The 16,933-nt window shown below is 40.0% G+C and overlaps 1 protein-coding gene across 2 annotated transcripts in view; it reads left to right on the top strand.

Moving 5' to 3' along the window:
• anos1b (anosmin 1b) overlaps positions 1-16,933 on the top strand; it is an 80,757-nt gene that overhangs the window by 36,415 nt on the left and 27,409 nt on the right. The window contains exons 3-6 of one of the 2 annotated variants that reach the window (XM_084116816.1): positions 7,844-7,906; positions 11,222-11,426; positions 12,180-12,364; positions 14,331-14,460. In XM_084116816.1, the coding sequence (XP_083972942.1) occupies positions 7,844-7,906; positions 11,222-11,426; positions 12,180-12,364; positions 14,331-14,460 (583 nt within the window). Of the gene's footprint in view, positions 1-7,843; positions 7,907-11,218; positions 11,427-12,179; positions 12,365-14,330; positions 14,461-16,933 lie in introns of both variants that reach the window. The other variant, XM_084116815.1, reaches the window with a different exon arrangement.

Below are 16,933 nucleotides of genomic sequence, written 5' to 3'. Positions count from 1 at the left end.
AATAAGACACAATAGGGCTGTTACCAATCAAATTAAATAAGTATCAACAAAATATTTGCAATGGAGAGGAAACACAGAAGCTGCATTTGAAATGGCATTTAGATGCTTTTATTTACACAGACATAATGTTTTGTTTAAAACATAAAACGTTGAATATTGATATATAAAATTATTTAAAACATGAAAAGATCATGTAAATGTGGAATTAAAACCGCCAGTAGGTGGCAGCAATTCATTGGTAATGAGTGAGTCATTGAGATTCAACTGATTCGTTCAAAAAGCTGATTCATAATTCAGTAAGGAAATACCTCGTGTGTTTCTCAGAGACGCAAATACAGTGCTATGGCTTAGTTTTCAAATATTTTCGTTGGCGAAATAGAGTTAAAACAGGCAATATGGTGTCTAAAAGTAAACTTTTCATTTATCAATTTATTAAATCACATTTATTATCATGTTAATATCTGGAGAAAACTGCACTCTTTGTGTGATATTATATTAGATTAACTATATTAAATTATATAAACTGACTAAATCACACAGTGAAAGCGTGAAAATGTAAATGCGCACCTGCACTTGTCTAATCTACAAGACGTTAGGCCTACGCTACACGCATGTGTACACTTTATTGGTGTGTGTGAGGGAACGGTTTTAAACAATCGCGGTAAACGCACAGACTGTATAAAACAAGGTCACCAACATAGCGAGGCGGACTACATCGGTGACAAAAGTACATTGCTTATCATTACAATTTTTTTTTAAGTGAATAAAATAGCCTTGACTTACTGGAGTTTCACAACTGAAAAACCTTGTTCTCTCCCACTATTTGTGTTTCTGTTTGTGATGAGGTAAAATGGGAGCAGGCAGTGGACCAAAGCACTGTGAGGGAAGGGAGGGGGACTCAAAATGTTAAAACGTTTTTTTTTGTTTTTGTTTTTTGCCCCGTTTGCATTTTTATTGTTTTACTACTTAAACAGTTATTTTAAGTATATATCATTATATTATTTACAATACACATATTTTAATTATATTTTTAGGAGGGGACAACCCTCAGATAGGGGGGGTCCGGACCCCCCCGACCCCCCCGCGATTTCCGCCTATGCCTGCACCTCCTCATCAACGAATCATATATACACCATCATCACCTTCACTTCATTGTCTGGTCTCGTCCTTTCCAAAAGATGCACCGACCACCCTCCTGTGTTACTCTCCTGGAGTTACTCACCTCAGCATGGCCTTGTCCCCTCATCTATTAATCTACTTACATGTCTGTTCCCTTCTGTTGTGTGACAAAAGACCAGACAAAAAAAAAGTTGATTTTCAAACTTGCAGGATAGATCCTGGCTCAAAATAGCCGCTATCTGTTTGAATACACAGAAGGATTCTGTCGTCTTGCAGTCACCTGTCCCTTGAACAATGAAATCATTAAGCCATTGTACCGGATTAGGGAGAACTTTGTACATCCAAGGGGAAGCTCCCAGATGTCTCAGGACTGGGCTGGAGAGAGGCCATCTTCAGATGTCTAGAGAGCTTCGTTCCCCAATATATAAAACAGCCAGCTCCAGAGTCTCGTCCATTCAAAGCCGCCCTTCCAGAGTCTTGTCCCAAGATAGCCGTCCTTCCAGAGTCTCGTTCCATCATGGCCGCCCTTCCAGAGTCTCGTCCCAAGATAGCCGTCTTTCCAGAGTCTCATCCAGTCAAGGCCGCCCTTCCAGAGTCTCGTCCCAAGATAGCCGTCCTTCCAGAGTCTCATCCAGTCAAGGCCGCCCTTCCAGAGTTTTGTCCCAAGATAGCCATCCTTCCAGAGTCTCGTCCCATCATGGCCGCCCTTCCAGAGTCTCGTCCCAAGATAGCCGTCTTTCCAGAGTCTCATCCAGTCAAGGCCGCCCTTCCAGAGTCTCGTCCCAAGATAGCCGTCCTTCCAGAGTCTCATCCAGTCAAGGCCGCCCTTCCAGAGTTTTGTCCCAAGATAGCCATCCTTCCAGAGTCTCGTCCCATCATGGCCGCCCTTCCAGAGTCTTGTCCCAAGATAGCCATCCTTCCAGAGTCTCGTCCCATCATGGCCGCCCTTCCAGAGTCTCGTCCCAAGATAGCCGTCCTTCCAGAGTCTCATCCAGTCAAGGCCGCCCTTCCAGAGTCTCGTCCCAAGATAGCCGTCCTTCCAGAGTCTCATCCAGTCAAGGCCGCCCTTCCAGAGTCTCGTCCCAAGATAGCCGTCCTTCCAGAGTCTCATCCAGTCAAGGCCGCCCTTCCAGAGTCTCGTCCCAAGATAGCCATCCTTCCAGAGTCTCGTCCCATCATGGCCGCCCTTCCAGAGTCTTGTCCCAAGATAGCCATCCTTCCAGAGTCTCGTCCCATCATGGCCGCCCTTCCAGAGTCTCGTCCCAAGATAGCCGTCCTTCCAGAGTCTCATCCAGTCAAGGCCGACCTTCCAGAGTCTCGTCCCAAGATAGCCGTCCTTCCAGAGTCTCATCCAGTCAAGGCCGCCCTTCCAGAGTCTCGTCCCAAGATAGCCATCCTTCCAGAGTCTCGTCCCATCATGGCCACCCTTCCAGAGTCTTGTCCCAAGATAGCCATCCTTCCAGAGTCTCGTCCCATCATGGCCGCCCTTCCAGAGTCTCGTCCCAAGATAGCCGTCCTTCCAGAGTCTCATCCAGTCAAGGCCGCCCTTCCAGAGTCTCGTCCCAAGATAGCCGTCCTTCCAGAGTCTCATCCAGTCAAGGCCGCCCTTCCAGAGTCTCGTCCCAAGATAGCCATCCTTCCAGAGTCTCGTCCCATCATGGCCGCCCTTCCAGAGTCTTGTCCCAAGATAGCCATCCTTCCAGAGTCTCATCCAGTCAAGGCCGTCCTTTCAGAGTCTCGTCCCAAGATGGCCACCCTTCCAGAGTCTCATCCCAAGATGGCCACCATGCCTGAGCCCTTGGTCAAGATGACCGCCACCGTGCCTAAGTCCCCTGTTCCCATCCTCGTCCAGAGTCCAGAGACAACTCCAGACCCTGTCCCGGGTCCAGAGACTCCACTGGTCCCCCGAGTTGCCGGCTCCGCCCCACTTGACCATTTTTGCGTGAGGATGCACTATCCGGGAGGGGGAAGTACTGTCACAGTAACCATCTCAGTAACCAGCTCAGTAACCCGTCGACACTACATTTCCCAGCATCCCTCCTGGCCCTCACCTGCACTCAGTCAGCCATCACCACACCTGCTACAGATCATCACCTGTACACTGATTCACTGCACCTGCACTTCCCCATCAACCCACCCTATATCTACCATCATCACCTTCACTTCATTGTCTGGTCTCGTCCTTTCCACAAGACGCACCAACCACCCTCTTGTGTTACTCTCCTGGAGCTACTCACCTGAGCATCGCCTTGTCCCCTCATCTGTCTTCGATCATCCTCCACCTGGATCCAGTTCCCGGTCTCCTTCTGCCATTACAAGAATATTTTACCTCTTACCTGTCTGTTCCTTTCTGTTGTGTGACAAGATTAAAGCTACACTGTGTAATTTTTTAAGTTGATTCTTAGCAAAAAACACTTTCAAAATGATATGTGCTCATTAATGTGTAATTACTTATACCAACTAATCAAGTATTCTCATAAGCGTAGAATCTGCCATTTAGAATACATACGAGCGAGTCGCTCGAATGGCGGCAGCCATGTTGCGCCTCCATCTTGAAAATACATTAGCCAAAGAGGGACATACCTGGAAATTCAAGCTTCGCCTTTCGCATTTTTAAACTCAGTGGCACCGTGACGAATGCGAGGGGGAGATTACTCGCGACTGTCGGCAGATTTGAAATAATACGGCCACCGTAGGAGTTAAAACGCCCTCAGAATGGGAGGGGCTAGAAAGTAATATTCAGTTGGTAGTCATAAACAATTTCACCACTAGATGGGAGAAAATCCTACACAGTGTAGCTTTAAGGAAACTGTTAATTAACATATTTTAACTAGCTTTTTTTATTTTTATTTACCTTAACTTTTGCAGTGTCTTACATGCACATAACAAAACCGTACAAAACATCATGTAAACTTGAACTCTGTTTTCTTTTTTAGGGAAGAGAAAGTGGTTTAACACATCATGTGGTGTATGTATTTAACTGCAAATGCTTTCTTGTCTTATACAGCTTTCTCACAATAGGCGGTTTTCTGCCATGTCTGTGAGCGTTATCACTGTAACAGGCACTGTTAGGAAAAGCTCAGTACACTAAAATCCAGCAAGCATCACTTCATTCATCCCCTTTAAAGCACCCCTCATAAGATAAACTCAATAGTTGACCTTGTAAATGCCTAAATGTGAGATGAACCTGCATTCAGAGGAGTTCAGTCCTTCACTGACTCGCTGAGATCTTTTGTAAACAGAAGCAGCAGTTGCTTGACTCATTCATCCATCATCATATCCCACAATCGCATGTGTGTCATGCCAGAGGGAAATTAGTCAGTGATAACCTGTGTCCCAGCTACTGATCTCCCTGTGCCGACCCCCTGCCGCAGTGTGTGTGTAGTTCACCAAACGCAGGGAGACGCCGACCCGTAATACAGTCCAGACCTCTGGCTCTCTCCCATCAGCCCCTTCCTCTCAGGAGTGTGCTGTCATATTGATGACTCACAGGCAGAGTGTGTGTGTGTGTGTGTGTGTGTGTGTGTGTGTGTGTGTGTGTGTGTGTGTGTGTGTGTGTGTGTTTATGTTGTGTTGAGCAGCAGTCATTAGATGGAGGTCGGACACACAGGAGCTATACTGACCTCAACTGAATAGACAGAAATTTGAAAACACTCCGTCGGGACGTCATAACTTACAATTCATGAATTTACATTCCCATATAATCTTTGATTGATAAAGGTAAACAAATATGTTGTCCACATACTGTATGGAGGGGCTTGAGGAGAAGATTTTTTGCCATTGTTCGACAAACTGACAGTCACACGTTTTGAAAAAGAAGTGTACTTAATTGTATTGAATATGCATTTGTAGTGTACTTCAAATATTAAAAGTGTAATTTAAAATACTGTATTTTCAGACAATATAAATGGCCACTCTTTGAGTGCACTTTCATGACTGTTTCTTAAAAGTGCACTTTGTAATAATGTCAAGTGAAAGGGTTTTACTTTAAGATACATTTAAATCGTGTTTTAATTATTTTGTCATGTTTTGAAGATGTACACTTATTATGAAGTGTGGACTAACATACTAAAGCACATGCAAAGTACCTGATTATAATTTGAACTGTAGAGTGTTATTCAGACCGATGTTTTTTGTTGAAGAATTTATTTTGGTATATTTTACCTTTTTGAGAGTATTAGTATTGGATGAGTTTGGTTGTTTTGCTTTCTGCAGACTGTCAGACTGTAGTGATACGGGCATTGGCTGGACAATTAGAATCACCAGAAGGAAAACAAATCCTATTTATCTTAAGAGGTGAACTTTTTTTGAACAGAATCCTTGTTTCCATTTGAATCAAAGTCTGTATGAATGACTGATTTAGACTTTGATTATCTTGATAATAAGATTATCTTTGCAGTAAGGTGAAACCAGCCTCACTCCATGCCTCTGTTCTCTCCTATTTTCAGGTTGTTTTCTTCTTTCTTGAACGTGGTCTTGACTTTGAGTTCAGCCAAATGAAAGCTGTCTGTTCAGGTGGGGGATAGATGGGGGCAGATGTCAGAATAATCCATCATGTAACACACAGCAGATGTGTGTGAATGTTCCAGCACATGAGCGACTGGAGGCCGGGCCAGCAGGGGTTCGACAGGAGCGTCTCAGGCAACGGAGAGCTTACATTAGAGAGCGAAAACACACTTGATTCTGAAACAGAACAAATGTGCTCATCCTTTGTACTGAATGTTTGAATCCTTGTATAATTAAGCCTTGAATCCTAAGGCATTGTTCTTCACACAAATCCCATCTTTTTTCCCTAATTAATAAAATGTAATCTGTTTGTGCAGATGGTGTAGTCAATATCCAATATATCTCCATCATTTCCATTGTAATCACTAAAACATCAGAACAAAGCTAATATAATTACTCTTTTTCACTCATGGACCATTTTGGCTACTACATTTTTAAGTTACCAGCCATTCAGAGCTATTATAAAATTTGGATTTCATACATTCATTTCTTATTCGAACAAATCATCCAGTCATCCAGCATCTCCTCCCTTCCTCTTTCATCCTCATCCTTTTCACCAAAAATGTGTTTTAGATGGACAGATCAATACAGCACAAAGAACATCAAAAAAATTTAGGATGTTGGAAAATAAAGTCTTTTCTGTCAACCAAATGCTTTTTAATCTTCGCTATTGCTTCAATGCAAATGATCAAGCGCACCGTTATTTGTTGCGTAGAGACGTTTGTTCAAGTAAGCCAGATATGTGGATATTCTGCGTAATATGCTGTATTTAATACATCATCATGACTCACGAGTTGAGTATTTGCGCTAAATCTGCGCAGATTTGGTTTACACATTGTCAACAAAATCAGGCCAAAACATAGTTTGTTTCGGGACTTTGAAACGGCTTGCATAGCGAGCTTTCTGGAAAAGTTTGCTCTGGCTGGTAAACACCTTTGAACTCTCATTGGTCAGTGGTGATGATGTAATATGTAGGTGTGCTTTTTTAGGTGTAAATCTTCTCCGGTTCATTTCTTCTGTTCAGTCCGTCGAGGTCAGACGCGTGTAAAAACATGAACACACTGGAGAGTTTCTTTATAGTAGAAATTGAAGTGTAATTAATTGAAAGCAGCACTGACACTGTTTTAATACTGTAAGTTGATGCTTTTAAACAATCTATTGTATGAAGTGCTGTATAAATAAACGTGACGTGACTTTACTGGAGTGCCGAATTCCAGAGCTCATGCAAACATCCACATCTCGATGATCAGATGCTTTCTGAACGGCTGTTTTCTCACCGCTGTCAGTTTTGTTGTGTTTATTTTGTTATTGAGAGAACATTTTCATCTAACCGCCGCTGGTGCCGTGACCCGGATAAGACTGAGGGTTGGGGCGTTGAGTGGAACCTAAGCAAGATTGTGAGAACTGTAAAATGGGAGTGAATGGCACCTAAGATTTTGATGTCCAAAAAAGTGCATCCGTCCATCATAAAAGTAAACCATACGACTCCAGGCAGTTAATAAAGGCCTTCTGAAGGGAAGTGATGCGTTTGTGTAAGAAAAATATCCATATTTATAACTTTAGAAACTATAATCACTAGCTTCCATCCGCAAGTCGTAAGGCTGTTACCGGATGCCAGTGATTATAGTTCATAAAGTTATAAATATGGATATTTTTCTTACAAAAACGCATTACTTTGCTTCAGAAGGCCTTTATTAACCCCCCGGAGTTAACTTATATCATGGATAGATGCACTTTTTTGGGCTTTAAAATCTGTGGTACCAATATCCTGAGCCAGGATATTTTTTAATATAACCCTGAATTTGTTTGGCTGAAAGAAGAAAGTCATGTACACCTAGGATGGCTTGAAGGTGACAGTATAGTTCACTTTATGGGGAAAGAGTGAGTGAAAATAATTCAATGCAGTTTCAATTCCTGCTTAAAATGGAGGGTTAGAGTAGGAACATGAACGTATTTGAATCTAGCAACATTTAGACAGGGTCAAGTTTAAGACCCAAGACTGCAACCCATGAAATATTCATCGATCTGTCAATATTTCCAGCAGCTTGTCACATTAGTTTGAAGTCCTGCGGTCTACACAATGCAACACAGTTTGAGCGGCCGCTGTACTGCGACACTGCAGTGCTTGTGCTCACATGCAAATGTTTGTGTGTTCTGTCTCTCCATGGATTTAAAACCTATAGACCATACTCAGGTCTGTTTATTTGTTTGTCTGCAGTGCCTACAACCATGCAAGGAATTATGGGAAACAAGACGAGCCCTGTCTCCCAAGACCTGCGAGGTAAGTCTCTCCACAGAAATCCTGCCTTGTGTTTGTGCTGACTGTAGATTGTTACAGCCGTGACGGAAAGGCTACTTGCGTAGGATGTTTCTCTGATTAAAAAGCAGGCAAATCAACACAATACCTCTGAGACGAGCGTACGCCTGCATGAGATGAATTAGCACACGTCCATGGAGTCACGCTCCGCAATCAAAGCATGTGTGAGGTTTTCTGTGCGTCAGGCGAGTCCAAATTGAAGCAGAAACTGAATGACTCTCCGAATTCCACTGTGATTTTATGGCCCTTTCATCCCGCGTCCCCAGAGTTGAACGCAGAGATTACGTTTCCCTCAGCGGAGATCAGCACGTTATTGAAGCGAAGCAGATAAGAGCTGTATTTACGTCCAGACCTTTGTTCTTCACAGCGAGCGCAACAACTGTTAACATCTTGTTGAAATTCAGCGATCATTATCTCAGCAAAGCTTTAATTTAAGCCGTCAGCGTGAAGTGTTTCAACGCTTGAGGTCCGTCAGATGGACGTGCTGTGTGGTTCAGCTGTGCGTAAGACTCGTCGGGTAATAATAAGTACCCAGAATGCTTCACAGCCACTTAGAAACATGCAGTGAAGCCCTTTGTTGTTTTCCCAATTCTGTGATTCACCCAATGGAAGAAATATGCGCCTGATTGAGACTGACAGAAGTGTTGAGTTGAGTAATCTTGGAGATGTTGTGCAGATGAAGTTTCCAGAGTGCCACATGTGTGTTCAGACTCAGAGAGGTGCTGTGTGTGTGTGTGTGTGTGTGTGTGTGTGTTTGACTACAGTACCGTGAGTCAGTACAAACACACGATGGGACAGAGACCTCATCGGGCATGTTTGGGTGGTTGGCTTTGTCTAACCGCTGCGTCCCACTCGGTGTCTGTCTTTCCTTCACTTTTTGTCACTCCCTGATTTTCCAGCTGCCTCTCATTAGTGGTGTGTGTTAAATCAAGCATCACTGTTACTATTGCTATTAAGGTTAGTGAATTGAACAAACCCTATACAGTGCCTCCAGAATTTAACGCAAAAACAAGCAAACTCGGCCTTATTTGCAGCGGTTTGCATTTTTGTCTGTTTTCAGCATAAAATGTTAACCTGAGTGGGAGGAAGCAATATTAGCTATTCAAAATCAAAAGAGATTCAGGGATTGACTGACTTATGAAGCACCGGGACATTAGCCCTATTCGGACAGGATTCATTTTACAGGGGGAGATGGAGTGATTTTACCACAGGACTGTGATAATAATGGCCAATTCGCACGGGATAAGAAATCTCAGTTAAACTAGCAGAAGTGGGAGGGGTAACTCGATTTTACACACCGCCATCACCTTCCGGTCATCACACTCTAAAAAACACACTGGGTTAAAAACAACCCAGGGGCTGGGTAAATATAGGACAGAACACATGTTGGGTTTATTTTACCCAGCAAATTGGGTTGTTTATTTAACCCAGCATAATGGGTTGATTTAATGTATTAAGTAAATTCAGATTGGATTGTGTTTGTAATAGGCACTAACCTAACACTAAAATAAGTTTTGTGCCTTTAACAAGTGCTTTCCACCTTCTTTTTGATCTGAATGGTGTGTGTGGAAAACACTTGAGTTTTGCCACAGACTCGTCCCACTGCCTAGAATGCAACTGAATGCTTTTTAAACGTCTCCATTCTTGAAAAACCTTGGAAAGCTATGTTTGATAGTTAATGCATTCTTTAACGTTTAGGGGTAAACTAAATCAATCAGGCTCTGTAAGGATAAATATGAAATATTTTGACTTTGAAACACATTTAAACAATTTATTAGTCATTACTTAAACTATTGACATCAGCAGCTTCGTCATAAACATTACTGAAAGGCACAGGATTAGTTTGTCATTAATTTCACTGATCCTCCTTATCAAACATAGAAAATACTAAATACACTAATAATTTATCTTAAAAGGTCCTAATCTATTTTGTGATATTCTCTTTCCCATCAAACTAAACCTACTGTGACTACAACAGTTCCTGAGGAATCGGTTCCCAAAAAAATAGGCAAACAGGAAACATGAACTAAGGTCAGGGAACGTTTGCTGGGATCAGTAGTTCACTCTCCATCCAGACACAGGCCGTGATGATACTGTACCTCCGTTCTTGGACCACACAACATCACTTAACTGGGCTGAATACTAGTTGTAGTACATGTGTATTTGATTGTAAGTTTATGATAAATCATGAGCTGACATTGGTAAGTTGTTAACAGTGAATTAATTATGATGTGCCCCCTCAAGTAAAGTCATGACACAGTCATGCATTAACAAGCCATTACTTTATGATAGTGTATGGTTAGTTAATAATGGATTAATTATGATGTGCCTCCTCAAGTAAAGTCATGACACAATGATGCACTTACAAATCATTAACTAAAATATGAATAAACATATACAATAAGAGTGCCATCCTTATTCCTTTACACCCATGGTACAAAAAAACAAAGACAAAAATGATGTGTAATTCTTTTGTTATTATTTATACAATTAAACATATATGGACTTAAAGGAAAGCCCAATCATACCTGTAAAGACACACAATATGGCACATTTACATGTAAAATAGGGCATAAGCTATAATCTAATGCTAATCGAAGCATATACATTTAAACAACAAAATTAATTAATTATTGTACATAACCTCCTGAAAACTCCCAAATACAACATACATGCAAACAGGTCTTTAGCTATTAATTCTGTTTACCAAAGCAGTCAACTTTTATGAGATTAAAATGCCAGCATTACCATAGTGACCACTAATGAGTGTTAAATCATATGATTAAATCAAATTTAGATTACTTCTTATTTATTCTTACAGAGCCTGATTGATTTAGTTTACCCTTAAACGTTAATGAATGCATTAACTATCAAACATGTACTAACATGTTCAAGGCTGCTGTTATTCATGCATGAATCATTATGACTCCTGTCGTAGTTAAGGATAGCTCTTCATTGGTTCATGATTAGCTCATATCTTCACTAATCATGCGTTCATGTTGAAGTAACTATTAATTCAGGTATTAGTACATGATTATTCATGCCCTGTTATTGTAAAGTGTTACCAATTACTTTACCCTACGTCTCCATGTTAAACTAATCCTGTCCGAACACCGTCAGGTTTATATACTGTAGAATTGTTCATAGTTCAGAAGGTGATATTTAATATTTCCAAATGATCTCTCCAAGTATCCAATTTAATCCAAATGTAATGTATACTGTAATATTTGCTTGTAAAATCTAGCCTTTGATCCTTGTCTCTGTACCGTGGGCCAGAAGCATCACGAGTGTGTGACCAGCGCTGAGTTTGTGCGCTCGCTGCGGGTCCAGAAGCAGGGGGACTGTCCTCCGGCCCAGCGGGCGGCAGGGTTCGCCGCTGCCTGTGTGGAGGGCTGTGCGGTCGACCGAGAGTGCTCCGGCTTCAAGAAGTGCTGCTCCAACGGGTGCGGACACACCTGCCAGTCCCCCGCCAACCTCTACAGAGGTACAACACACCAGGCTGCGATGGCAATGGGTTATTCACATTAACATTACGTGACTCATTCAGGTCAGAATTGTGGATTGAAATGAATTTGATCTAGAATAAAGACTAGGGGCTCGTTAAAGGGATTATCCATCCAAAAATGTCTCCTCTGTCATATTTACTCACCCTCCAAACATGTATGACTTTGTTTCTTGCGTGGAACATGAATATATTTTGAAGAATGTTGGTGACAGTTTCGGTTCCCATTGACTTCCATTGTTTGGGGAAAATCATTGTTCAAAATATCTTCTTTTATGTTCCTCAGAAGAAAGATACAGAATGACATCAGGGTGAGTAATTGATGACAGCATTTTCAATTTTTGGTTGGAAAATGCTAAAAATTCATTCACTAAAATTAGTTTTAAAGCTTTTTTATTTAAAAAATATTTTAATACAGAAATACAGTTAAAATGTACGAAAGTAACATGAATAGAAAATTACTATTAGATTACAAAGGTCTGGCACATGCATTTAAACTAGATTTTTAAATAATTTCCTTCATCGCAGACATCCTTATTTTTCTCTGACCCAAATTCAATTCACAGCTGTGTCTACTGTTGTTTGTAAAAGGCAAGAATTAAATTCTCATTGAGGCTTTTTATATACCGTTGTAATTTTGACCTGATTAGCTGATTTACTGTCACCCTTATTGGCCAAACAGTCTTCGCTTGATTCAGAAAAAACTAAAACGTTTGCTTTCTTATTTTTGCGTAGGAGTCCCTTTGAAGCCAAGGAGAGACATCTCCTTCTCCGAGGACCAGCAGGGCCATCTGAAGGTGACGTGGATGTCCAAGTTTAACGTCTCTGTGGAGCCGGTCCTCTATGTTCTTCAGAGGAGGTGGAATCATGGGATTCACCCCAGCGAGGACGAAGCGTCGGCCTGGCAGACTGTTCTCATGGTAAATGTTCACAGACACAAGGCTGTGATTAAGATTAAGCGTTGAGTTTATTCAGAGTAAAGACATGTGGGTTTGGGGTTTGTAGAGGACATCTTAAACCCACTGTACACATAATTCTTCAAACCTCTGAGTAACATCTTTCAGGGACTCTTCTTAGAGAAAACCTCCTTTCTGTTGGGTTTAACAGATGTGTAATAAAGTGAATGGCCATAACATTCATACTCACTGTTGTGTGTATACTTAGGTAGAACTATTTTATATGATCATATGCTTCATTAGCAATGGGTCTGTGATGTTTAAAGCATTTAGAGAGTGTTTATAATATACTGTGCTGTAGAGTTAGACACAGTGCCCCTATGGTTGATCGAAGCCACAGATTCAGTCCATCTGTACCTCTCACACACTACTATAACCAAGTATTAGCAACGACGTTAGATGTACAAAGACGGTGCACTCACATTACTATGAATATGACGGAATAACTCCCGCCTTCTAAATAAAGAGCCAATCGCCAATTGTTAAAGTGCTTTGTCATTTCACCTCTTTCACCTCATAGTTCATTACTTTACCCTTAAGTGTGCTTAACTTTAATGAATGTGCACTTGTTGTTTACTTCAACTCTTAAAAGTATATATTTTTAAAACTATACTTGCAGATAATATAGTATTAATGAAATTAAAGGCTACTTAAGTGCGCTTAATGAGAGACACTTTCATGACTGTGATTATTAAGACACTTAAGAAGACTTTTAACAAGTGCACTTTGTAGTAAGGTAAACGTTTGACTTTGAAATACATTTTAAATCATTGTTTTAATAATCTTTTGTCATGCTTTGAAGAAGTACACTTATTTTGATGTGTTGACTAACATACTAAAGCACATGTAAAGTACTTGATTGTAATTTTAATAGTAGTGTGTTATTCAGTATTACATTTACCCCCAGTTTCACAGGCTTAAGCCAGTCTCAGACTGAAATGCATGCTTGAGCTGTCTTTAACTGAAAGCAACTTGCACTGATATATCTTAAAATATGTCAGTGCCATTGTCTCAAGATTCACACCAGTAATGTTTTATTCTAAGGCACGTTTATAAAAGCTACTTAAACGTCCTAATTGAGATCCTAACCCTGGCTTAATCTAAACCCTGTCTGTGAAACCAGGCCTTTAAGTTTTTATATTTTAAGTGTACTAAATTGCGACTTCTTGATTACAAATGTGTAATTTCAAATATATTTAAATACATATACAAGTTTCAATGACATTAAAGTATATTTTAGTTTTTCGTAATTGCTTGTCAGACAATAATTATAAAATGACAATTAAAGATGTGCATAAGTCCTTAAGTGGGTTAAAAAAGCAATCTAAAGTTCAGCTAATTACATTTAACAAAAAAAACAAAGTAAACATATATTGTTTTTGGAGCTTAATTAAATAAATGTTTTGTTTTTAATGAGCTCTGAAATTTGCAGGATGTTTTAATGGTTCAAAGACCTCTCATATGTCAAAAGACAAAGGCAAATTTAGGAAGAAAAAGATTTCTCTTTTGATTTAAAGTATGTTAAAGTGTACTTGTTTTTCACAAAGGTCAAATCTTTCATTTTTTAAACATTTCTTGCACATTATACGTTGGCATTGAATTGAAAATACCTTAGTGTGTGTGTAAAATCACTCTTAAACGAGTTTCTTCTTCATAAGCGCTAAAGCAGTTCTGAAAAGCAGGTCTTCTCGGGAGATTGAGACTCAGTGGGAGAAACAGGCGGCTCATTGTGCACGTCCCGAGCTCCCGGTGGGATCTGTGATGTAATGGATAGGGACGTTTGCGCTGTGCTTTTCAACAGGCTCTATAGAGAGATCTCCCTGTGCTGGATCAAGCTGTCATTACTGCCACTCTTATCAGCGCACAGCAGTGATGGAGCTCTTCAGGAGCGGATTCGTCTTAATTAAAGTCTCTCTGACCCCTCTTTCAGACCATGGAGGACCGCTGCGTGCTGAAGGACATCCGGCCCCACAGGTGGTACCAGTTTCGAGTCAGTGCGGTCAACAGTCAGGGCACAAGAGGCTTCACCACTCCCAGCAAGCACTTCTTTTCTGTACGAGGTAAAAAGCTCTTTCAGCAAAACGTTGTTTTCTGATGGAAAAAACTCTTTCTTTGTTTTGGATGATTAATTCAAATAGACTTCCTGTTAGACATGCACTGTTTCAGAGGTCGATATTCTACAGTACACAAACATCCACTTGTAATATCTTTTGAGCTTCACACAACTTGCATCATGTTGTGTTACTACATTGAGTATTTCCTTTAATATAACAGCCATAAATTATTGAAAGGGATATATTACAGACTTGCAAACCAAAGACAGTCTCAAAAACACGCTTTGAAATCGCTGGTGTTTCTGACGTCACAAACTACCTTGTAACCAATCAGATCAACGCGTGATCGACAACAAGTGGATCTCTGAGCTGAGTGAGTGAGTGGAGGCGGGGCTCATTTGCATATTCATAGAACTGCGCAGACTAAATGAGGCAAGGGTGTCGAGTTACATTCAAGATGTTTTAAGGCATGAAGAATTTTTTTTCAAAGAAATTTTTTTTTAAATATGGGTGATCAAAGATGAGTTTTAAGGAATAAAATTATTGACTACAGAGGGACTTTAAGAGGACTATGTGGACGTTTAATATGAGGCTTGTTTGGTTTTGATTTAATCCCTTTAATCTGAACTGTTTGGCACTATTATCATCCCTCCCATATGTTTGGCTGCTTGGATCTATTACTCCTCAAAGTAAATAGTTTCTGAAGTAATTTTAAGATATATTTATTTTGTACAGAATAAAACATGTGACAGATGGTAAACTATGGCTTAGGGGCTGGCGGATAGTTTCCAGGTTTGGGTTTGGACCCTGAGTTTGGATTTGGGTTGGAAAATCCATCTTGGATCAAGATTGAAGATATGATCAATATTATCTCAGAGCAGCAATCTGATGTGGCAAGCGTTTTTATGCATGTATGAACCCATACAGATGAGTTTAATCGCATAGTTTCTTCTAGGGATGCACTGATACCATAATAAAAATACACTGACATGTCTATGTACTAACTGAAAATACACTGTAAATGTACTTATTTCATGCTTCCATCAAGCTCAAGCTTAGTACACTACAAATTCATTTGAACAGCCGAACTCTCTAGAGTCACACTATAGTTCAGTAATTTATTTTTGTTGAATCCTCTTTTGACCTGTTATGATTCAATGTACAATACAACGAGCTGTATTTGAGTTCTACTTGTTGAGTATAAAAATAGTATAGATAAAAGTGTACAAGAACTGTCTTTTGAGTTGCAAAATAATAAAAATTCACAATCATGAAGTTTTTAAATTATGACCTTTACTTTTTCAATAATTTACCCACACTTTGAATATCAGATATTGTTTAATTCAATTAAAATCTATTTCTATAGCACTTTTCACAATTTTGCATAGTTGCGAAGCAGCTTTACATACATATAGAATTTATTTTTACTGATTATTTATTAATCAGCTTGAAGTTTAACACACTTTTATGTTCTATACAGTTTTGTGTTTATTAATGCTTTTCTGGACTTTAAATCCATATAATTTGTTTTGTCATTGATGGAAAAATCTGTTTGCTGAAAGTAGTTCTTGTAACAGTAAAGAAGGAACACAAAACCCAGTTTTGTGAGATGCATATCTGGCTGGTAAAACGAGTGCGCTTGTGTGGCAGCGAGCCGTGTTCGATTCCAGTCCATAGTGGTTCCTACATTCAATGTACAAATATCTGTTCCCATTGTCTCACTGATGTTCTCTGGATAATAAGTTAGTGTTATACTGTCTGTAAAAGACAAATTCTTAAGCAGTGCCATTATTTATAAAGATTACTTTATTGTAGCCTATTTGAAGCACACTATAATGATGCCATGAAGATGCAACTTCAGCACTGCTTTTGGACAACTAAAATGCATTTAGTACAAAATTAGCTGTTCCAATTTAACAGACTTTAAGTATACCAATTTATAGTGGGCCACAAATACATTTAGTTATACTAAAGTACATATGAATCAATTGTGCTTAAAGGGGTGGTATAATGCCCTTTTCACAAGATGTAAAATAAGTCTCTGATGTCCCCAGAGTGTGTGTGTGAAGTTTTAGCTCAAAACACCCCACAGATATTTTTATTTAGCATGTTAAAATTGTCAATTTTTAGGGTGAGCAAAAATGTACCGTTTTGTGTCTGTTCCTTTAAATGCAAATGAGCTGCTGCTCCCGGCACAGGGGGCGGAGGTTCAACAGCTCGTGTCCTTTTACCTCACATACACATGCACTGAAAATGTCTAAAACTTTTAGCCTGTTTATGTTCAAACTGGAGTCAGACAATGATGGAGAGACTCAAGAAGAAGTGACAACATGTAGAGGCAACAAATGGTTAGTTGATGAATTTATGCAGCTAATGTGAAGTTATCTTCTAGTCATTAATTAGCATATTCTGTCTTGATAATCTATAAATCGTGTTCCGGGGGCGGGGTTTATGTAAATTCTAGGGTTGGTGATGTCAC

The sequence above is a fragment of the Abramis brama genome (assembly GCF_963993115.1).
Source record: "Abramis brama genome assembly, chromosome: 6".
NCBI lineage: Eukaryota > Metazoa > Chordata > Actinopteri > Cypriniformes > Leuciscidae > Abramis > Abramis brama.
This window is presented reverse-complemented; position numbering and strand designations above follow the sequence as displayed.